The sequence below is a fragment of the Triturus cristatus genome, chromosome 2_2, assembly GCF_964204655.1.
Source record: "Triturus cristatus chromosome 2_2, aTriCri1.1, whole genome shotgun sequence".
NCBI lineage: Eukaryota > Metazoa > Chordata > Amphibia > Caudata > Salamandridae > Triturus > Triturus cristatus.
The window spans coordinates 425,556,169-425,579,972 of NC_140582.1; the positions used below are offsets into that span (position 1 = coordinate 425,556,169).

The following is a 23,804-nucleotide window of genomic DNA, read 5'->3' on the forward strand; positions in this document are numbered from 1 at the left end:
TCTGTATAAGTAAGCTAAAAAAAAAAAATCTTTTGTTTGGGTGTAATTAAAACACATTAAAAATGCCTAAAAGGAAGTTGAGACAGGCACCCATTAGTGTAAATGCTGACCCAAAGCTAGCAGGCCAAACATCGTTGTTGACCTACCTCACCGGGGCTATGTGGGCTATAGAAGAACAAATTAACACAGTGGAGGAGACTCTATCAAAGGGGATACGGGGCATAGAAAAAGAAAAAGAGGAGGAAGGATACAGTTCTAATGATCCAGCCCCAGCCCCAGTATCCCCAAGTGAGATTCACATTGTACAGTTTACCGGAAATAGCTGCATACAGGAAAGTTTTGATTACATAGCCCAGAGTGACTTAAGTGATCTCGTCGAGGACTCACAACCTCCCCTGAAATGTAGTAAAAACCCAGGAAGATCAGATAGCATACCGGTTCAAAAAATGGGAAGACTAAGCCCGGCGAGGCAGATAATAACCCGCTAGGAAAAAAAAGGAAGTCCCTGGGCAAACAGTCATCCATGAAACAACCCACACGCAAAAACACCGTTTGTACAGGAAAACCCATTATGAATGCCAAAATGGAGGGACAAACATTAGCTCTGGAAAAAATATCTAAAAGTATAGATGCACTGCATAGCCATATGGTTGGAACTTTGGGGAAACTAACAGAGAGAGTGGCAAATCTGGAGGGGCACATAATGGGAAAAACTAGTATTCCTGAAGAGGGTGCACCATTGTCCACACATACAGGAATACACCAAAATAGGCCGGTTGACATGACCTGTATAGCTATCCCAAATACATCCACTAGGGACATGACCACTAGATCCCTAGTACATGGATCTATAACAGATACGAAAGAAGTTTATGATATTTCTGGGCCAAATAGATTGGCTGTAGCAAAGAATAGATCCAAGGACGAGGTAGGAAGAACCTTTACAGACCCGAAGTTAATTTTGGAACCTCTACTGCGAGTCGTCTTGACTTGCCCCGGCAGCTACACCTTATGTTGTTATCCTGGCTAATGCCCCTGCTTTGCAGACACCAGAACGAGAATCATGGCTAGAACTCTGTAATAAGTCACTCCACTGGCTGGGAAAGCGTATCGGCTCCAGTGACGTCCTTTAAAAAAAAAAAAAATGGCAAGAAGAACTGCATGGTTGGTTAAAGAACGAAAAGAGCTACAGGGTGATTGTATAGTTCTGGCATTCAGTGACCCCCTGTTAGTTTGTGATATTTTAACTAGGATAGGAAATCTGTCCTATAATAATGAGGAAATTAATGTATTGCCGTTAGGAGCCTTCTATCCACCTCACTCGCTCCTACATAGGCCTTATGTTAGAAAACCTGTAGGGGATTCCCATGCTAGAAAATTTGTAAGGAACCCTCAGGTAGAATTCATACATCAAGGTAATATCCCACTTTGCAACCGCTTTGAACCACTAACATCGATGGAGGATCTGGATTGACCATTTTTAAATCAAGGGAGGGAGGCGGTGAAAAGGAAAGTAGATATGTTACCCCAGCAGGGTGACTTTTTTCATACCCTGGGATCTGTACCCAACATCCAAAGGGAGAAAGTTAGAGACCAATTAATGTCTAATGATAAGATCAGGGAGGATGGGGATACATTTGTAGCCCTACCCAAAACCCAAAATAATTCGGGCAAGGGATCTAGTAACAAAATCATACCAACTATGCAAAGGGCAAGAGAGGGAGAAATGATTGCCCCAAATACCAGCAGAACATGTAAAATATTAACCTGGAACATCGCAGGATTATTAGCTAAAGTAAGAAATCCCGAGTGGCTGACCTTTATAGATGAATATGCTATCATTTGCCTCCAAGAAACATGGGATGTTGGGGACTTACATATAAATGGTTTTCAAACCTTTAATACTCCTGCAAGTATTAGTAAACAGGGGCGAAATAAAGGGGGCCTATGTATTTGTATCTCCAATGCGGCAGGGGTTTCTAAAGTGAAAAGTGTAATTCTTAGTGAGTCTTATCAGATCCTGACAATGAATCTGGGGGGGAAAAGGATGTTGTGTTACTAAATTTTTAAAATAATATCCCTAAAACATTGATAATGAATATCTCCACTGATTTATGTTGATCCTTAAAACACATTGAAGGAAAAATGTCCAGGGATATGTTTGTCATATGGGTGGGCGATTTTAACTGTTCCCTGTGCCAGCATAGTGAACATGGTATTTGTGGATTAGGTAATGACAGGGAAGACACACCCGCACATTTCTCACACACAAATTCAGGGGATTTGTTAAATGATATTATGTTTCAATATGATTTAGGTTATGTAAATAAATTGTGTCTACCCCCTAAACCCTTTCAACCAACCTTTAATGGGAGGGGATGCAACTCTACCATTGACTTTGTTTTAATGTCTAATAGGTACTCTGGTAATGTATCTACTTGTAATACCCTCGATATCCTAATGAGTGACCACTACCCAATTTGTGTAGAGCTAACTGTAAGAGGGCTGACGAGAAAAACTGACAAATATACACAATATAATTTTGATATTCATCTTGCCAGCACCAATGGTTACACTTTAAACTGTGCAAAAGTGGATTCTAAGGTATTTCTTCAACGACTGATCAAAAATACATTAGAGGAAATAGAGACATGTCAATCTCAGACTAGGGATGATAAAGAAATTTGCAATGCCTTTTATAAAATAACAAACGAAGTCTGAAGATTATTATCGAGGGAAAAGCGACATTGAGCCCGTAAACAGCAGGGCTGATTTGACAAAGAATGTACGAAGGCACTCACCCATTTGAAAAACACTTTGCATACTGAACCTAGATGCAGGGAAAAGGTAAGGCAGGCTAGAATTGCATACCGACAAGCATTAAATAGACGGAAGGCACAATTAAAAGGGGAAGCATGGGAGGCCCTACACCAGGCCTGCATAAAGAAAGATAATATGGGATTTTGGAGAGCGGTTAATGCCCCCTTTTTTATTAATAGAGAGTCTGATATTATAGATATGGCCATTACAGGTGAGAAGTGGTCAGAATTTTTTACGGGACTTTATAATGATGAGATCGCCGATGACAATAGGACAGCGATAGTAGTATTGGGAGCTGAAGACAATAGTAATGACGGACTCTTTCCCTTAGACATTGATATCTCTCTTGAGGAGGTAACATGGGCTATAAAAGAGAGTGCCTCGGGGAAAGCTCCAGGGCCGGACGGTGTCCCGGTGGATGTCTACAAAGCTAACATAGAGCTGTGGGCCCCACTTTAAACAATTGTCTTACACAGCTGTAATCGTTACAGGTTTATCCCCACCTGGTCTGATGCAATTGTGATTCCTATATTCAAAAAAGGGGGATAGAAACGAACCAAGCTGTTATCGCCCCATCTCCTTATTGGATTCTTTTTTGAAAGTTGCAGGGAGGGTCTTTTTTAATAAATTACAGATATGGGCTGAAGATACAGGAGTTCTATCTAATCTCCAATATGGTTTCCGCTCAGGTTTAGGCACAATTGAGCAGGGACTTAATCTGTCATTAATCATAGATAAATATACGAAAGCAAAGAAGGGAAAACTTTTCCTTACGTTTGTGGACCTAAGCTCCGCGTTTGACTGCGTCAAACACGACAAGTTGTGGAACATCCTTAAAGACTTAAAGGTTGATCCCCCACTGCTAAGCTTCATCAAGAATTGTACAGGGGGGCGGGGGCGAGGGTTAGATATGGGAGACAGGGGGATTGCTCAGAAAATTTTCCTATAAAAAAGGGGTGAGGCAAGGGTGCATACTTGCACCTTTGCTTTTCTCGCTCTACTTTAACAGCTTAGGACAGTATCTGAACGAACACCAACACGATTACCCTACCATTAAGGATACCCCCATCCCCATCTTACTGTACGCGGATGACGCTGTCATAATGGAGCGGACGCAGTTAGGATTACAAAGGTCTGTCACCAACTTTGCTGTCTATATGAAAGATAGGGGCTTAATGGTAAATATTACAAAGACTTTCACCATGTGCTGTGGATTAAAAAGGAGAAATCAATGTGATATTGTTATTGATAATAAAAAAATTGAAAGTATGGATAGATTCTCCTACCTAGGAATAATGTTCGACAAAAGGGGGTCCTGGAAAGCGGCTATGAACACGAGGATACTGACATTCTCAAGAGCGATAGGAGCAGTCACTAACTTCTCTAAGAAATTAGGAGGCAGACCAGTTCCAGAGCTGCTGGCCATTTACAAATCCAAATGCATTTCAACAGGGACGTATGGAGCGGGTATCTGGGGCATTGAGGGAGCAGAACAAATTCAACGCTGCGAAAACAAGTTTATCCGCTACTTGTTGGCGGTCCCTAGTTCTACCGCCACCTTTAGTTGTCACAGGGAACTAGGTCTCTAATACATTACTGATATTATAAAAATGAATCCCCTTTTTCTGTGGCACAAGGTGTGGGTATCTCTGGAGACAGATTTTAATAGAGACGTTATTTTGGATTGTCTCAAATTAGATAGGGTGGCCAACATCACATTGGTTGGTTATATAAAAAGAATGACACTTGACATAGGCCACCCAGAATACTTTGATACCCCAAGCAGCATGGAAACTGTATTTAGAAAAACGCTAAAAGCATTCTGCCTGAACCATTTAGAGAATGAGCGCTGGCTCATTGAGAGAGAGAAGAAATCAGTCATGGAAAACCATTTGATGACCACATGTATAGGGTTACAACCCTATTTGGCACTGGATGAGCGTAGCTTCTGTCGTATGCTCTTGGCACGCTTTCGTTGCGGGTCTTTCTTCAGATTGATTACATTCCCTGAAATCAATGATTGGACAAAAAATTCACTTATATGCCCATGTGATGATATTTCAATACAAACGACCCTGCACTGCACCTTGTTTTGTAAATACTATGTAGTACCGAGGAATACGTTTTTAATGCCTACTCTCAGAAGCTGGGGTCTTAGACAATGTAGAACAGCTTTTTTAAGATTACAACTATTGGAAAATGAACAAATCATTATGGTCCTTTTTATAGGCTGTTATTAGGTACCGAAACACAATGTGAGCCTTTTGTTAATATTAGTTTTTTTTTTAATTGTACTGTGTCTATATATGCATTGCCCTGCTTGTCCCTGTACTATGTAATGTGATTATGAAAACATGGACTGTTATTTCTTGCGTCTTTGAAATATGTAAATATGCTTGTGAAAAGTTTTTATCTTTTTAATCTTTGTGCTTTTATGATTTTTCTATTGTATGAAAATCGAATAAAGCGGATTTGATTTGAATTTGCAAGGGAATGTGATTATTACATTTTTCTATTTTTAACAAAATTGGTTTGGACATTTCAACATATTTACTTTTTAAACTTTAATTGTGTTTATGGTGCTGCTGCACATGTCCTACATGCAGTATTCTTAGAGGAAGGCCTTTCTGCTTGTGCCAAACCAAAAATAGTAATATGGCGACTCCTCATAGAAATCTATTTACTTAATAGAAATTATATTATTTTCACTTTGGGGAGCAACGGCGAAGCTCCATCAAAACTGTGGCATCTCTCACAGAGTTTAACAATCTAATTTCCTAGATTTATATTTAAAAAACAAATGTTAGGTCTGGAAAAGTTTTTGAAGCAAGAATATTCAGGCTGGCAAGAATGCTGTTGCCCCAAAAATATTCCATGTGCATAATCCGTAATTGGCCTTGTTATAGAGAAATCAATCTGTGCAGATGTCTTTTCATTTATTTAATAGTTTTAATTTAGAGAGTACCCGTGTGTGTATTTTAGAATGTATGTCTTTAGTATGTATATTCACTTTTTGAACTTACATTGCATGATTTGAATCTGGAAGAATAGATTTGAGTGTAGTACCCTCCTGTGATAACACTGCTTACATTTGAACATAGCAATTCATAAAAGGTCTGCTGAGCTAGGTGAAAATGTGCAGTTTTGTACCCCACAGTATAATTTTTGAAATAGCTTTCAAAACATTCTGATTAGTATTATGAACTGTAATAGGATTTAATGGAGTGTTATAATGCTGGAACATTTATCCCGCTGCTACTTTAACATTTCTAAAACAATTTTAATTTGGTATGTAATTTTTCAATATTTATCAAGGTTCAACAGGCTCTTTAGGCAGTATCTTAGTTCGCTAAACTTTATTTAATATCTCCACTTATTTAAAGGTCTAGCAATCTCACATCAACCTCATCATTATGGTTGCAGGTTAAAGATTACATTTTTGTTTCTATAAACGAAACACATTAATTTCTGGCTTTCATGCAGAACCTTAGCTGTGCTTAGAATGGGCATTACATGAAATTAAATACAACTTTGTAATACACCTGAAGGCAAATTAAGTTTAACACTTTAATATGTATCGGGTAGCTTTGAAGAAGGGGTAGTTATTGTTATTAGGATTGAAATAGGAGAGAATATAACTTGACCTAAAAGCCTAGCAGTTACAATCTTACAGACACCCCTGATACTTGGGCTATGCCCAAAAAAGAAACAGAAACTGAACTTTGATACATCATTGTACACTTGAAGAAGATGAATGGGTGTTAAATGTTCTTATATCTAATTCCAAAACAAAATGTGATATCTAAAGCCGTAATAATATGGACCAACCTATTAAATTCAATTGAGACATTTTTTTTTTTTACCCCTTTGATAGCTGACTAAATATTGTTTTACTACTGGCAAATTAGCTGTAAAAGTGTCAGTTTGTTTCTCCACAAAAGTGAAAATTGAAGTTAGTTTCATGTAAATTCCAGTTGCATTTCAGGTGTTTTTGGTTTGAGATGAAAGAGCGAGGGTCAAGCAGGTCAGAGAAAGAAACATTCTTAGATCAGTTAATAGGAGACCTATGTTGATATCCTGAAGAGTTATCTTAAAATTAGCAAAGTAGGAATATTAAAAGTCAGTGACTCCATATAATCCTGCTGTGAAATGTTCTTGAAATAGTGAGAATGTTGCCTTTTGTAAGTGTTTGTGGTGAAGCACTCTTTAAAAGTGAGCAATTCGCATATTTAACTCAGCCCAAGTTTCAAGCTCTTCTATGAAGAGATGATCAGGAACAACAAACAGGTTATTGTGTACTTGACAGAGATGGATGAAGGATGATGAATGTTCTTATATCTAATTCTATTTTTTTTTAATATACATATAAGGCAATGATAATAAGGAATTCCACCCTATGAATTTCAATTTCAATTGAATATATTAGCATTTTGATATCTAAATAAATATTTTTTTAGAATTGACAAATCAGCTGTATGGGTATCAGTTTGTTTTTCCGCAAGAAAAAATGAGTGCTGTAGCTTCAATGGACTAAGCGCTTCAATTGGGGTATTCCCTCTTTGTTTTTAAAGGCCATCATGAATTTATGTAGTAAAACCTAGATTCAAATCAAAGTTATCAATTGTACATGATCCACAAAAATCATCAGGACCAATCACAGTCCACACATTAAGGAAAGTTGGAACATTTCACCAACATAGGAATGGATCATATACCAATCTCACAGTATGGTAACCTTACATGGTTTTAACCTTAGATGCCGTTAAGGTGGGTTTTCAAAGGCTCTTGACAATTCATAATCTTTATAATATGGAACATTACCTCCTCTTTGACTCCCACAATAGCAATCTCGTAATTTTCCATGGGAAAGAAGTTATTTGTCTCTTTGTGGGTTAATATAAATCAGATATAAGAGACTTTGAATACAATTAATTTGGGGTTAGTTTTAAGGAAGGCAGGAGCCTGAAATTATTCTGTCTTCTGTGATAAAGTGATTGATCTCCCTAAATTTTGCTTTACATAAACATGATAAAGCACGGGATAGTACTTAACCATTATCAATACAGAAAATAATGTGGGTGAATTTGTCTCTCACTCTACCTTATGAAATGAAGGAATTTCCTGGGAGCTGTCTCTTGTTTTCTGAATTGAGCACCATATATTGTTTATAAGTCTTTTTCCGTCAAACACTATCAGCCAGGAAAAATCAAGGGTGCAATTCAATTTGATACAGCAATCTTTAGCCCAAGCCGCCCAGTTTTTGGAATTATCTATAGAAGAAGTATTACTTTGGTATCATCTACAAATAGCCTGGTCTGCATAATGATAAATCAAGTAATGAGTGAAATGGCAATAAATACACTGCATCCATGCAAAATGCATAAACCTACAACACTGTGTGGCAAACCTTCTTTTTCAGATGGATATTCTAGTTAAATTAAGTACAAATTCATGTTATACTGTCTGGGTTACCTGTCAGCCCTTGTGGGACAAAGGTTGGTGCGAGGGGCCCCCTTCAATGAATCGTGTAGGTTCCCCTCCTCAATGCCTATATGCTCACAGTAACCAACCACCCTCTAGAAGCCTACATCAACACTCAGCAGGAGTTTCTGTGACACAGTTAGTATTAAAAAGAGAAAAAAGGTTATTCTTGTGGGATGCACGTAGTCTACATACATGCACACTGAAAACTAAACTGTGTTCATATTTTTTTATATAATATATTTATTAAGAAAAATTAACTTTAGGGGCTGGGTGTATGTGCCCCTCACTGACACTTAAATAATGGAGTAGGTTTGTAAGCGATGTGCAGATGGCAATTAAACCTGGCACCAAAAGGTGAAGATTAAGAGGGTCATTTACATTTGACAGAGCAAGTTAGTCTTCCATACATTCAGGGAGCTCCCATGCTATGATGCGGGCAGTGACCTTTACATTTAAAGCCTTATCCTGAGTTTTTTGTGTTGCACCTGGTAATCCCATGATTCGACATCCCAGAATTACTAATACGAGTGATACCTGTAAGTCTGGATGGCAAAATGAATGGGTACTAAATGTTGAGCCTAAGTCTGCTTGCAGTCCTTCATAGGTGGTGGTCTATCCACTACAGGGTCCCTGCCGCCAGTACGTCAGGGAGGTTTGTTTATTTTAGGCAGGTTTCCTGATGCAGACCCCTGTCAGGGTTAGTGGTGGCATGATGATCGACCATATGAGCATTAAGGTGCCGATTCCGATCCGGGTCGGAAGGGCACTGAACGCGATTCGGCCGGAAAAATTACAAGCCGTACGCGTGTTTTCCGCCCGACTCGTACAGCTGTATGAGCGAGCAAGTACGATGCGAGCTACATGAAATTCACCGACCGAGTCGTTTCCGGGTCCGAATCGCTCCGTACGTCTCGGTTGTAAGCTAACCGTGGCGTACAATGGATGCGATTCATGACCGAGCCAGTAAGATGCACGTGTCGGACTGCCTGTGCGAGCCAGAGTGTCCGGCTCGCAAATCGTCCGGGTGGTTGCTTTTGGGGGTCCGCGTCGGACCCCTGTCACGCGCAGCCCTACGACTTGGACACGGGGGAGACCCAAGGGTCCCCCCAACACAGGCATGTACGGTGCGGATGGTACTGACGCGTACTCACTGTAGGGGGCGCACTTGTCCGTGACGTACCCATTCAGTTAATGGGAGCCCATGTACGCGTCGTACAACCGACTCCCATTCACTTCTATGGGAGTCCGACCGAACCGAGTCCGGCAGCATACGACCGCATCGTACTCGCTCAGTCGGACTGCAGGACTCCAGCTTGGTCGGAAAACACTCCGGATCCGGCTCGGTCGGCGTGCTTTCCGACCCGGATCGGAATCGGCACCTTAATTGTAATGTTTGTTAACATTATTTAAATATCTCCAACACAGTGGATTGTGTCAATTTTCTCATTTATCTTGGTTACTCTCATGTATCTCTTAGAATTCTAAAGTAATTGATTATGCACTTTCAGATGGCACAATTATAATGTCGCTCACTGATTAGGAATGATTTAAGAGTTTAGCATTACCAGTTGTCTGTAGACTTGGGGTAGGAATGGCAAAAGAGTTAGCAAGCCAGGACTCCTAAAGTTATTGAAGAACAAGCTCAAGATTCAGAGGAATTAATGCTTTTTGCACTTGTATTATGCACTATCTAGTAGTGTCAAAGGTTACTCTTCAGTAGGTTTTCATGGACACTGGCAGATTTGGTGCCACTAAAATCCTGTTATGGCTGGGACAGAATAAGTTATGTGCAGGAAGTGTTTACTAGACATGACCGTAACCTTGCTTGGCAAATTGCTGTGAGACCTCATGGCTATAAATCAGGTTCAGGAATATTGTGGTAGGCCTTAAGAATGATGTTAGGTATTAAAATCCTGAGAGATCCAGTTAGAGAGTAAGATTCACTTTGTGTCTGAGACACACTCACTCTGGAACACACACCCTGCATGTTTACCCTACAGGCAGAGCTTGTGTCATCTTTTAGCTTTGATACAGGCTAGGCCATTCATTCTTGTGTTTTTTTATCTTGTGGCACATGCTTATCCCATAGCTTCTAATGCATTTCGTTTGAAAATCACACTGTGCGAGTGTTGCCCAGCTGTAATCAGGGCTTCATCTCCACTAGTGAGAAGATGATTTTTCCTTACAGTGTAGAGCAGTATTGTGTCAAGGGTGTTATGTCAAGGCCTAAAGCAAGCATAGAAAATGGGCCTCTGTGCACCTAAGGTCCATAATAAGGACAACCATAAACTACAGCCACCTAGAGAAGGAAAACTCCTCCAGGGCCTCAAGGGTGGAGAGGATACTCCTAGTGGGGATACGTCAGCCTGTGCTAATCATCTACCACAACAAGTACCCCACGGGCTTCTAGACGAAGTCTGAAAGCTCAATGAAATGGGAAAAATGAAAGTGACCTTTCAACTATTACCCACTAAACTGTGGGAAAGGAAGTAATTCCTTTTGTTAGTATAACCCTCATACACTCTAGTAGTGTCATGCTTCATCATCGGGTTCACCCTGACTCCTAAAGGTCAGGGTGGGCTCGACCATGTTTCAGGGAGCACTTAGGAAGAAATGGCCAGGGGTTATATAGATTAAAAATCCTAATGCAGATCCAGATATCCCTTTATTATTGGAGCCACAGGGGATATTAAAATACAAAAAACGATGTGGGCCGCAAGGAGTATTATGGTCCTATGTCCCTAGTGGCAACATGTTTCAGTCCGAAAGTTGGCCTAAAAAGGTCCCGGACTTTCTTCAGGGCAAAAATGTCCACCCTGGTAAATATCGCGAAAAGGTAACTCCCTAGCCCTATCTTAGTTTACGAGTCCCTAACAGCACAAGCACATTTGGGTAAAGAGCCCCTCACTCCACTGAGCACCAATGTATCCAATGCATGTTGTGCTTACAAGTCTGTCACTTCCTATCTGCATTCCTTATCTCCCTCCTTTCATTCACTTTCTATTCTTGTTGAATGCTTTCACTCTCTTTCTTTCCCCGTCTTTCTTACTCAACCTTATATTCTTTCTGCCTTTTTTCATTCCCTTTCTACCTCAACTGCAAACACTATCTCCATTTCTTTTTGTTTGCCCTCTCTACTTCTGCCTAGCAAATCTCTCCTCTCCCCCACTCTTTCTCCATATCCTATTTCTACCTCTTGCTTCCTGTCCTTTCCCTTCCTTAATTTGGGTCCTACATTTTTTTCTATTTTTCTCTCGATTCCTTTCTCATTTTTCTGTTCTCTAACTCCAATATATTTTCGTTTCTTTTCCTGCCCACTCCCATGTAATTTTTCTTTTTCCTCTTTGCCGTCTCTAGTTACGCACTGGATTTCTCTCTGTACACTCAAACTTCCTTTTTCCATTGCGCGCTATTTTTCATATCTCTTGCCTCCCTTTTACTTCCCTTCTCTTTATTTCCATTATATCTGATCTTCCTATGTTTTTCCTAATTTTCTCGGAGCCTTTCCCTTCCTTTCCATTCTCTGTCATTTATTTATTCTACTTTTGCTCTCCTGTCCTATTGTTACCTTTTGGTTATGCTCCTCCATTATGCTATTTTGTTTGTATGCCCTTTATCTAGTTTATCATCCTCGACATACCTTCCCTCCTTTTTCTCTCTGTTTTTTCTCTCTCCTTTTTATTCCCTCCCTCTCTTCTCTAGCACCTTCCCAGCTGTCCTTGATCATTTAGCACATTGTAACCGCTTTCTTTGTTGTGAGATCTCCTTCATATGTTCTTGCAATTTTGCTTTCCTTTCCCACCAATGCTTCATTTTCCCCTCCTTTATCACCCTCTATACTTTAGTTTATCATTCTTTTCTCTGTTTTATTTGCTGAGCCCCTTCTATACAGGCTCTGAATGTCTGCCCTCCTCTGCTCTACTTTCTGACTTTTCAAGTGGTGCGTGTGGCCTTCGCTTTCTCACTCTGCATCACTAACTTCCATTCTCCCTGACACCTCCCTCAAGAATGAGTCAACAGAGCCAAGCAGGGGACAATTGCATTGAACAAAACATTCCAATTAGAAGGATGTTCTCCTCAATAAACTAGAGCTGGTGAAATGCACTCTCCGCCACCCTCTCACCTTTGGGTTGTGGTACCACTGCAGTGGCTGTGCCACTGATAGCTATGCCTCTGGATTTATGATCCTAGAGCTTTCTCATCTAGCACCATGCTTTTCTTCCATCTGGTAGAGACTGGGTTCAGGGGTGAAAAGCCTGGCTCATCCAGTTCTGCTGGTTTAACAGCCATATTGTAGCTTATAAGGGGCATGGATCCTGGATCCCTCGTCTCAAGCTCTCATTGCCCTTCTCCACCCTCCTATTCACCCAGAACTACAGCCCCCCAGTTTGTATTAATTTTTTCCAGAGTCTCTTCGCTTGTGTTTCCGACGGGCCAAATAAGGTCCTTAACCCAGAAATATTTTTCCTGCACTACCTTGTGTCCCCAACCACAGCTGCTGAACGTACCAGGAGATGACACGAAAAAGCAAACACTGCACCTTATCGCACACATTAATTTGTCCTACCACATTTTATTGCAAAGCAGTGGCTTGGTTAAAATGTTCAAATTTGACTTCGTATGTATGTGTGTATTGATATCTAAATATACATGTAGAGCTATAAACACACAAATCCAGGTATAAATAATTTAATCAAACATGTACGTGTGTGTGTGTACACGTATATCTATATTTAATATATGGCAATCTGAAATCCCTGTATTCAAAACCCATCTCTAAATTCTTTATAATCAGTGACTTGCGACACACTCAGTCACCGATCATAACTAAATTACACCAAAACTCAACTGTAATCAATTATTAAAGTTGAGTTCTGGCATCACAATGCCTGAAGACAGAGCTAGCAGCTGGGGGAAAGGCAGATCAGGCCATAGAGCATTACTAAAGCAGCAGTTTCAAGAAGGAAAACAAAACTTTGTGTTTCATTCTTCTGCTCTGTCACTCTATCTGTACTATGATAAGCAGAAAAGGGAAATTTATAGCAATTTTTTTTTTTTGCCCTCCCAAGGTTCCAGTAGAAAAGGTATAATCTTTCTGCATGCTTCTATACATTCCCAGCTACTGCACCTTTACTAATATCTTTTTTTTTAACTTTATTTTTTCCATTAATCCCAATCCCATAATACAAAAGAAGCACAATCTCAATAATCAATCATTCTGGAGCAATAAATGGTAATGTGCAGTAATAATTTATAAATACTATCAAAAAACATCTGTATCTTCACAGACTACATAAAACAAACAAACTGTAATACCTATGATAAGGTTCTTTAATGCTAATAATGACTTTTTATGTGTCTATTTCTTCCCCTCTTCGCTACAGTCCTTAAAGCATCTAGTCTTCTCCCCAAATTTGTGTACATTTTTGGGTTGCCCCAATTCTGAGGGTATAAAGTTCTTCCCGTTCTTTATTTTGTTTTATTTTGGCAACCTATTGTAGGAATCTTGGTGGATTCTGCAGTCTCAAGTTTTGTAAGATCAAAGACTTGGCTACCAAGGAAGCAATAAAAACAAACTGTTTTTGTTGGCCTTTTAAATTTAGGCTAGAAATCCCAAATAAAATAGCCAAGGGATGGAGATCTAGGCTTGAGTTGCCTGCTGATCCACTGGAAGTTCCTAATTTGGGACAGGAAAATCAGATATGAAACCAGTCCCCTCTTAGATGGTTACATCTAAAACACCCTAATGACATTTCTGGGAAAACTTTTGGGAGTTTATCAGGGGTATAATATAACTGCCAGATAAAGAGAAATGCCATACGTTTAAAATTCCCCACTTGAATGGCCTTATTGGATCATCTATTGTAGTCCTTCCATATGCTGCATCTATCCGGCATCCCGTAGACTCCTGTATTTTTAAAAGGGCACTTGGGACTATTTGCTCATAGAATTGTCACTGCGAAATGCAATACCAATTCACTATTCCCGAAATTTTTAACATATAATGCATGGGTAATAGCCTCGGGAAGTGGGCCGTCGGGAAGTCATACATTTTTGACTAAACTAGAAATCTGGAGATATGAAAATTCTAGGCCTGAGATTTCTTGTGTTCTATCCCCTTTGACTTGTTTACAAGACTTCATCCCTCCCTGTATTACAAGATCTTTTATTTGATAAACCCCTAGCCTTTCCCAAAGTTTTAGCGTCTGAATCCACTAACAATCCTAGATCTCTACAGTGTCTTAATTTGGTTTCGGGATGGATTGGTGTAAATAAGACTTCTTTTTTCAATTCAGTAAGTCTGTCTAGAATTATGCGCAGTCTTATATCTGTAGCGTTTTGGTAGCCCGTGGATTTTAAGAAAGGATTTTTGAAGTATTTTTTTTTCTAGTGACATTTGCTGAAGGTAGACATTAAATACATATTCGTGAGGCAAAGCTGCTCGTCCACACCAATCAAAGAAGGTTGCTTAAAAATATTTTTGGATGTGGGGAAACCCTAGTCCGCTTTCATTCAGACTCAACTGTCGCATTTTTAGCTTAGTGCGTGGTTTCTTCCCTGACCAGATAAACTTTCATAGCATTTTTATCTTAGTGCGTGGTTTCTTCCCTGCCCAGATAAACTTTCATAGCATTTTTAGCTTAGTCCGTGGTTTCTTTCCTGACCAGATAAACTTTCATAGCATTTGATCTATTTCTAGAAAATAGTTTTTGCGGAATTTTGATGAGAATGTTTGGAGCGATAAAGATAAATAACGGGAGTGCCATCATTTTAATCAATTCAATACTTCCAATTATAGAAAGAGGCAGTAGCGGCTCATGGAGGGTGTGCCGCGGGGTGGTGGGGTGGGGGAGGGGCATTTGGCTTTTCAGCGCGAGCAATGAAATTTGTTTTATTTATTAATTTATTTACAGAACTCCGGTCAGCCGTCAGCCAGAGTTTACTACCCCACACCCCACCACCCCGCGGCACTCCCCCCACGAGCCGCTAAGAGGTAGAGTTTGCCAGTTATTTAAAAAATGTCTGACTTTAATAAGGGTAGTAATATAATTGAGTGAAAAGATTTGTGAAAGATCATACAAAACCCAAATACCTAAGTACTGAATGGGATTATCCTCTGCCACCTGAGTCCGAAGATCCAGGGGTTAAACCTGATCGTGGTAATTAAATAATAACATTTCTGATTTGTTATTGTTAATTTTATACCCCTCCAGATCGGAGAAAGATCTAATTGTATCAAAAGTTTGTTTAATGTTTACCGAGACAGCTTCTAGATAGAGAATTAGATTGTCAGCAAATAACTTCAATTTAGGTGCCCCCGTTACTGGTGGTTTAATTAAGGGGTTTTGGCGTATCCAGGAAGCTAATGGCTTGATGTACAGAGCAAATAAAATGAGGGACATCGGACAACCCTGTCAAGTACCCCTCTGGATCTTGTCTGCCCCAGCAGCTTGCGCATTAATTACTATTTTTGCATCGGCCGAAATTCAATAACACATCAACTAAGCCTACAGGGAACTAAAATTTCTTTAGAATGGCGAACAGGATATTCCAACTCAAGTCGAAGGCTTTTTCTGCATCAATGACAATGATTGCCGCTTTAGTATTGGTATTCGAAAAAAAATCGATCGCCTGGATAAAAAGAGTTGTGTTATTGGTGAGAAATCCCTCTAGCAAAAAGCCAATTTTTGGTCCTTATGGACCAAACTCTGCTCTATTAAAGTAATTCTCTTTGCCATTATTTTAATAAAGTTTGTAATCATTATTTAATAGACTAATGGGACAGTATGATCCAGGATTATCAGGTGGTTTACTCTTTTAAAAAAAGCTGACTAAAACTGCTTCAGAAAATGTTTTCGGGATCTGGCACCCTTCCAGAATCACTTTAAATAAAGACAGCAATAAGCTGATTAGCTGTGGCATAAAAATTGCCACAAGCTTTGCCACTAGGCGTATTTTCAATTGCCGCCTGGATCTCCATCTCAGAGACTGGCTCAATGAGCTAGGCTTTTTGGGAGAAGTGGCTAGTGCCATTGTATTAAGAAACTTAGCAATTTCTTTAAGCGGTGTGGATGCAGGGCCGAGTACAGCCTTTTATATTGTGATAGAAAGACCTTCTTGATTTTGTCTATCTGATGAACATCTTGGCCTTTCTCTTTTTCAAAGATAGATTTAATAGTGGAGTTATTGAGGTTTTTCTTTAGCAGACCATGCCAAAAATGTGCCTGCTTGCTTGCTTTCCTCATACCACTTTTGTAAAAATGTATTTTGATTTACTATTGCCTGGTGCTCATAAAAATGTCTAATGCTCTGCCTGCCCTTCTTTAAGTTGGATACCATTGTTTCTGAATGGAGTAGAGAATGGGATTGACTTGCCTGATCAAGATCTTGCTCTAGGTGCTTAGTCAGTTCTTTTTTCTCTTTAATGATGCTTGCCTTGCGTGCAATAACTTCCCCTCTAATAAAGGCCTTGCAAGAGTCCCATCCCGGAAAGTGTGGAGCTGATCCCATATTTGTAAGGGCAAATTCCACAAGCAACTCTTGATTTTTTTGTTGATCCAGCCCTCTTTGGTTAACATGGTTTTATCTAGGATCCACCCTGTTCATTCCCCTAGATTGACATTTGTTTTGATCTGTATTAACAGGACCGAATGGTCAGAAAAGGGATTGGGGATGGTCCAGGACCTCCTCCTTTCAGACTAGTAGGAAATTAAAAACAAAACTTTTTTAGATGCTGAGTTATGCTTTTTTGAAAAACAAGTGAATTCTTTTCTAACAGGAGGCTGGGCCCTCCACGGATCCACTAATGCAAAATCTCTGATCAGGCTGTTCAAATATCTAGAGGTTAATGTTGTATTTTGTGACTTATTTCTGTTAGTGGAGTCTAATCCAAATTGTGAATAAAATTAAAATCCCCTCCCATAATTATAGCACAAAGTAATGGAATTAATAAATCAACCGAATTTTCCAAGGCTAAAATCTCATAATCTGTGGGGCTACAACAGCAAACTAGGTAGAAGATCTGTTCCCTGATCTTTAGATTTCCCATCACCCATCTAGCTAAAGGGTCAATCATAATCTGAAGGGCTTCCCCTTGATATTAGCAAGTGAATATTATTGCAACCCCCCCTTACAGCTGCATTGGCTGAGGCCAAAAACACCTGTTTTATGAACTTTGGCCACTTGGCTGGAACTATATATTTTTTTTTTAATGAGTCTCCTGCAGTAGAATCATGTGAGGCTGATTTACCATTAGCCATTGAAGTGTGGTTCTCAGTTTAGTTGGGTTATTACCCCTGTTTATATTACATAAGACTATTCACAACACCTGTTGATCAGCCACTAGGGCAGGCTATCTCCTTCGGACCTCTTTTAGCTCTCTACATGTGTCTTCTTTTACCCATGTAATTAGTTCTATTGTATCCGATCCTGAAATTTTGGAAAATGCTCCTAGGTAGGTCTGTGATTACCTTTTTCTTTTTTCTCCACCCACATTGAAGTGATCCCATCTCCTCGCTCTCCCCTTTGATTGGGCCCATTACCCCCCTGTGCCCTTAACCAGTACCCCTACCTTCCCCCATTACCCCTGCAATTGTACCTTGACATGGTACTAGGAGCTTCCTCCCGGAGGAAAAGGTATAAAACAGCCTGTTATCCGTGAATTAGACTAAAGTGGACAGACAAAAAAGTGTCAACATTGTGCCTTATCTTCAGCATGCAAATGTTTTCACAAATTTCCTATTAATATGGATACTATTCCTATTCACCCCCTCTTCCTTGATTGAGAGAAGGAAATCTTTGGCCCGCTCTACTGACTGAAATATATATGATCTGCCTTTATACAGGACTTTTAGCTTAGATTACTGTATTATCCCAGCCGGAGCATTATGACATTTTAACTCATCAATCATTCCAACAAAATCTTTATGTCTTCGTGCTGCTGAAACTGACATATCCGAATAAATTCTAAATGAAAAATTATCTGGAGTAGTAAACAATTTTTGGGGAATGGATTTTTTCCACTAAAATTAACCAGGATTGTTCTTGGAAATTTTGGATTTGCAGCACAAGTTGCTGGCACTCGATGTGCTCTGTTGATAGTCAGATCACAAATGTCTGTTGCTTTTTTTCGGGAGAACTACTTCACCCACCAGTTCATTTAATACTTGGACTAGTGACTGGCCACCTTCATGATCTTTGGGTCTGCCAATAAATCTTAGGTTGGTGCGTCGAGCGCGGTTTTCAACATCATCCAATTTTAACTGAAGATCTTAAAGTTCTGTTTGCAGTCTAGTTAAATTGTTTCCATGATCATTGCTGTTTGTTCCTAGGATGGATACCTTCTGTTCACGGGTGTATAGCGGGCCGAAAGTCAGTGGAAGTTCTCATTGATCTGGCCCAATTGCTCATTAGTTTTATGATGCGCCGATTGTTGGGAAACTTCATCTCGCAAAGGTGACATAAAATCTGATTTACCTTTGTCTCATTAGTAGCAGCTGACATGGTGTGAGCCGGTATCTCTGTCGCTTTGTCCTCTAGTTCAATTGATATCATAGGTATTTTATTGTGAGCTGGAGCTGTTCTATTGCCATGACAGGGAGTATGTCGCCATTGATCGTCAATTACATGTTAGCTGGCTCTAAAAGATTGATTTTGTGACCCCCTTGGGCCCCCCCCCCAAGGTGAAGAGTGGATATCTTGGTTCTTCTGATTCCTGGAGCGTATCTTATAGAAATACAGTCGGTAGAACGGTGCGCGATTTGGTGGGACCGGCTCCTGTCTTGACTACGGAGCGGGTACTTCCCTTATCTGTGTTCTTTACTAGATCGATCTTGTTTCTTCCATGCCTGTGAAGATTTATTCTCCACTCTATCTGGAGATGAAGAAGGAGTTGAGTGATTGGAAGAGCATGATTCAATTCCTTCCATATTTTGTTTTGGCTGGGGTTTCTTCCCTGTAGCACTTTTTTTTAACAATAAATATTTAACAGCTATTTATAAGTGTTTCACTTTGCATTTGAGTTTCCATTTTTATTCTTTATGATTGCAAACATGCTTTCTGTTGCCTATGAAAGAGCTACACACCAAGGATTTAAGTGGTTTGGGGGAAAGGAGAGACCACGCATTATAAGTAAAAAAGAACTTCCTGGAGTACATTAAAAGGATGTTGGAAGTCTCCCCAGACTTAAATAGCCATATAAAGGAATATGGCCTTCATTCTTGTTCCATGTATATGGTCATGAAACTCTTTGGTGACTTGCAATATCCTTATAATCTATAGCAGGGGGTACGTTATCCCATAAAGCACCCTCACCAGTTTGACTGTGGCCTAATGTGTGCTCCCTTATAATTCACTTCTAAGGACACTACAGACAGTTCTACTAGTGGTATTTCAGACAAACATATATTAAAAAAATCCTTATAGAAAATAGTGTAGATATGTGTGATAGTCCACACAGGCATGGGTAATTGCTAATTTGGGTGATATATTTAAAATACTTGTTCAGTGGTCCCCATTCATTATAAGAGATGCTCTTACCTTTTCAATTTATCGGCATGGATTGGAATAATTTTTGTCCCCACTTAACATCTCCCTTTGGTTTATTACATAGGTAGAGGACACGATACCTGTATTTAACTATTTAAAAAAATTCAAACCTTGTCCCTTTACAGCAGACCATTAACAAAACAAGATACCTTTGCAAGGCAAAACTGTGCTAGTCATTGAGAACAGAGGGTGGTGTTGTAGGAGAGCCTTGTGGGGAGGGGTCCCGCTTCCTTAGTGCTCACCTATCACAATCACTCATGTGCGATCACCCCTTCACATCCTTTACCAATCATTTAACATTTGAGCTATATGTTGTCCCTCCACTGCCTTTAAGCAGATTCCTGGTTATGTTTCTGGAGTAGCACACATCCTCTTCCTAGGGTTACCACCTTACTGGTTATTTTAATGTGCCAGCCATTACAACCCTTAGAAAATTCAGATTGGTATTTTCTCTCCTTATCAGTACATACATTAAACAGGAAATGTGAGAAGAAAACACTGTAAATGTGTTCTACAGCTATGCTACTGATCAATGATTGACAATGTAAGTGAGCAAAATATAGACTTATTTAGAGGAAGACAAATAAGTACGTCTTATTAAATTAATCACTACAAAAGTTAGGAATGAAGATGCTCACTTTAGATTTAAATTATGTTAATAGTAGAGTTTAAATGAGCATGTACAACAAATTAGAACTTATCTCTGGACTGTTTCTTCTGTGGATATGCTTATGACTAGGCGACACACATTTTTGTGTTTGAAGCCTTGTTTCTTTCCTGCTCAACATAGATGATTGGCTCACTATTGGATTGGATGGTGGAGCATGCATCCTTGCTCACCAGAATGAGCTCTTTTTAAAATTGATGGTTTATGATTGGTTGCTTCCATGGTAAAATCATTAGCCAAGGGTGATAGATGCTTTAGACATGTTCTTAGCCATTTTGGTTGGTTAAACGGTGGTCTATAAAGAGCTTCTTATTTTAACTAAGATTTAGGATCATGAATTATTTATATGGATATGCGATGTTTACTTTAAGAATACTGTAGGAACTAAATTATGTATGATGTTCTTGCTTTAATGCAAATGTCTTAATTGAATACTAAAGATATTTTTTACAATTAACGTTTCTGGAAAAAAAATTCTCTAAACATATTTCATTCTTGTAGGCTTTATTGGAGACACAGAGTTTACTGCGTTCTATGGTTGCAAATTTCACTTTCAACCTCGGATTTTCTGGGAAATTTTACCACACAGGTAAGAAGTAAAATTGTATACTTCATTATATGTTAGTTTGAATTTGTAAGCACGTAGAAACTGAAGTTTAAAATGTAATACATTTTCTACGATTGATGACCTTTTTCAGAGGCCCATACCTTTGTCTAAACATTTATTCCTTACTAACTTAGTACTGCAAAGCATTAGATGACATTAAACTGTTTCAATAGTTGCACATTTGAAGGGAAAGTTACATAAAGAATAAGATGAGTTCTATATTTGAAGTGAAAGAGATGTGAAGAAGAGACTCACTAACTGAAATTTGATTCCTGAGTTTTCCATTCCCCATCCTGATTTGAAGTGAAATGAAATAGGACAGAAAAAACAAGACGGAACAAAAATAAAATAATGAAAGCAAACAAGGAAGGAAGAAACAAAGGCATGAAGTGAAGGGGGAAGAATGGAAAGAAGGAAGAAGAAAGTAAGAAAATCTGGATTACAGATAGAACCGAAGGAAAGAACAAATGAAAGTGAAAGATAAAGGTTTCAGTAACAGTAGAAACACAATAAATCAGAAAGTAAACATGCAGTATTATCCACCATTCTAGTATCAAATATATTGTGGCAGCTGAATAAATAAGAAAGCATTCAACACAATAAGATACGTACAGATTTCACTGTTCACAATTGTAATATACTTGTTCTCAACTGATACAATATATTTCCATTGCATTGCCAGATAACTGTTTAAATGCATTTTCATATTTACCTCAGCTGTAAAGCTGCAGTATCTAAACCCCACCTTGTCCTTAAAACATAGCATTTCATAGTTTCATGTTGTAATTTCGAAATACAGCTGTTTCATTTCTTCTTAAACCACACAAGCAAGTCGATAAAGACAAAGCTGATGTGGGAATGTAACCTGGTAATAAAACTCCTAAAAAGCTCTACTTGCCAATCGTGAAGGGAGGGATCAGTTTTAAAATAGAGTGCCAGTGAACAAGGTGAGGTCAAAGGAACATAGAAATGGTGTGTGCAGAGTAAGCAGCAAAGCCACATGCAACCTAACTCATACTGTGAAATAAAGTGGTGGTGCAATAGGTTACCTGTGATGAAATCAATCTGCACGCCACCCACAGACTTCATGGTGAGGCACTGATGCTGAGTTCCTAACTGCCTCAGATGCCCTAGATAGCAACAATGTGGAGCTCTATGCTGCCTGCCAAAGCTGTCCAGTGTCTCTCTGTCAGTGCCACTATTAAAGGTGGGCCGCCGTTTTCTGTCCAGGTATTTTGTGCCCATCACAGTGCCTTATTAGCAACTTCATGGCTTTTAACCGGCATGAAGGTTTTCTATAGCACGAACATGACCCTTGCGGGTATCAGAGCGCTTTACAAGTGAGGTAGTTGAACAAAAGAAACATTGTATTTCAAAGTAAAGTCTTACGTTGCAGCTAGTTGTTCTAAGAGTCAGAAACCCAGATCAAGTGAATTTTATCATGAGAAGAGATTTAACTTCTTTTTTTAAAGAGGCAGTTGAGGGATTCAGTCTGGTTTCTGGGGGTAATGCATTCCAGATCCATGGGGCAATTCCAGAGAAGGCGCGGTTGTATGTTTTCTTTTTGGCAAATCTTTGTGGCTTCAGAAGAAGTTTACTGGTGCTCCTGGAGGATCTGTTTCCGCATGAGAGCTCAAGCTTCTGGGCCAGATACCTCGGGGTGTTGTGGTGTAGGGCTTTGTGCGTCATGCAGGCGATTTTTTATTGAATTCTTACTTCGAAGGAAAGCCCGTTGAGAGCTTTGAAGTCGGGCAAAATGTGGCAATTTCTTTTGGAACCAGTGATGAGCCTAGCCGCTGAGTTGAGTGATGCTCTTGGGGGGCAGTTGTAGATCTTGGGAGCCCACAAAGAGTTGCACTACCATATTCTAGTCTAGGGATTACTAAAGCTTGGACTGCCAATTTAAAGTCGCTTGCTGGAAGGAAGGGTTTTAATTTTCTCAAGCTGTTCATCTTAAAGTTTGCTCCTTTTTCTGCGGCGCTGATGTGTTTTTGCATGGTTAGATTACTTTCCAGAGTTACTCCCAACGATTTTGCCGAATCAATTATAAGAGGTTGGCAGTTGAGCGCTGTAAGTTGTTTAAGCCATTTTTGTACGATCACTAATTGGTTAGGTGGAGCAGTTTTAAGGGCATTGAGTTTGAGGTGGTTGTCCGTCAGCCAAGACTGAGTTTTTTGTAACGTTACATTGAGAGATTTGATGTCCTCTGGAGAGTTTATCTTTAGATATAGTTGTGTGTCATCTGCGTACATGTGAAAGTGGATATTTGATGAGTTGATTATAGCAGTGAGCGGCTCCATGAATAGGTTGAACAGTGTAGGGGAGAGGGAGGAGATTTGCGGGACTCCTAATGTGACTGGGACGGCCATGGACAAGGATTGATTGACCTTGAAACTTTGGGATCTATTTAGGAGGAAAGAGGTAAACCAATTTAGTACTGACCCTGATAAGCCCATTCTATATTTCAGAAGGTCTAGTAGGTTATCATGTTTGACAGTGTCAAAGGCCGAGGATGAGTCAAGCAGGATAAGTAGACAGGATTCGTTCTGGTCTAGGATTTTTAGTGCATCGTCTACTATGTGGGTCATAGCTGATTCAGTACTATGCCCTGCACGGAAGCCAGATTGGAATTTATTGAGCAGGTTGAAGTTGGTGATGTCGTTGCCCAACTGAATGAGT

At 39.6% G+C, this 23,804-nt stretch overlaps 1 protein-coding gene across 1 annotated transcript in view; it reads left to right on the top strand.

Moving 5' to 3' along the window:
• The window catches only part of LOC146862311 (N-heparan sulfate sulfotransferase 4), a 1,181,511-nt gene that overhangs the window by 379,594 nt on the left and 778,113 nt on the right, over positions 1-23,804 (top strand). The window contains exon 3 of the mRNA XM_085643256.1: positions 21,020-21,107. Coding sequence (XP_085499382.1) covers positions 21,020-21,107 — 88 coding nt within the window. The remainder of the gene's footprint in view (positions 1-21,019; positions 21,108-23,804) is intronic.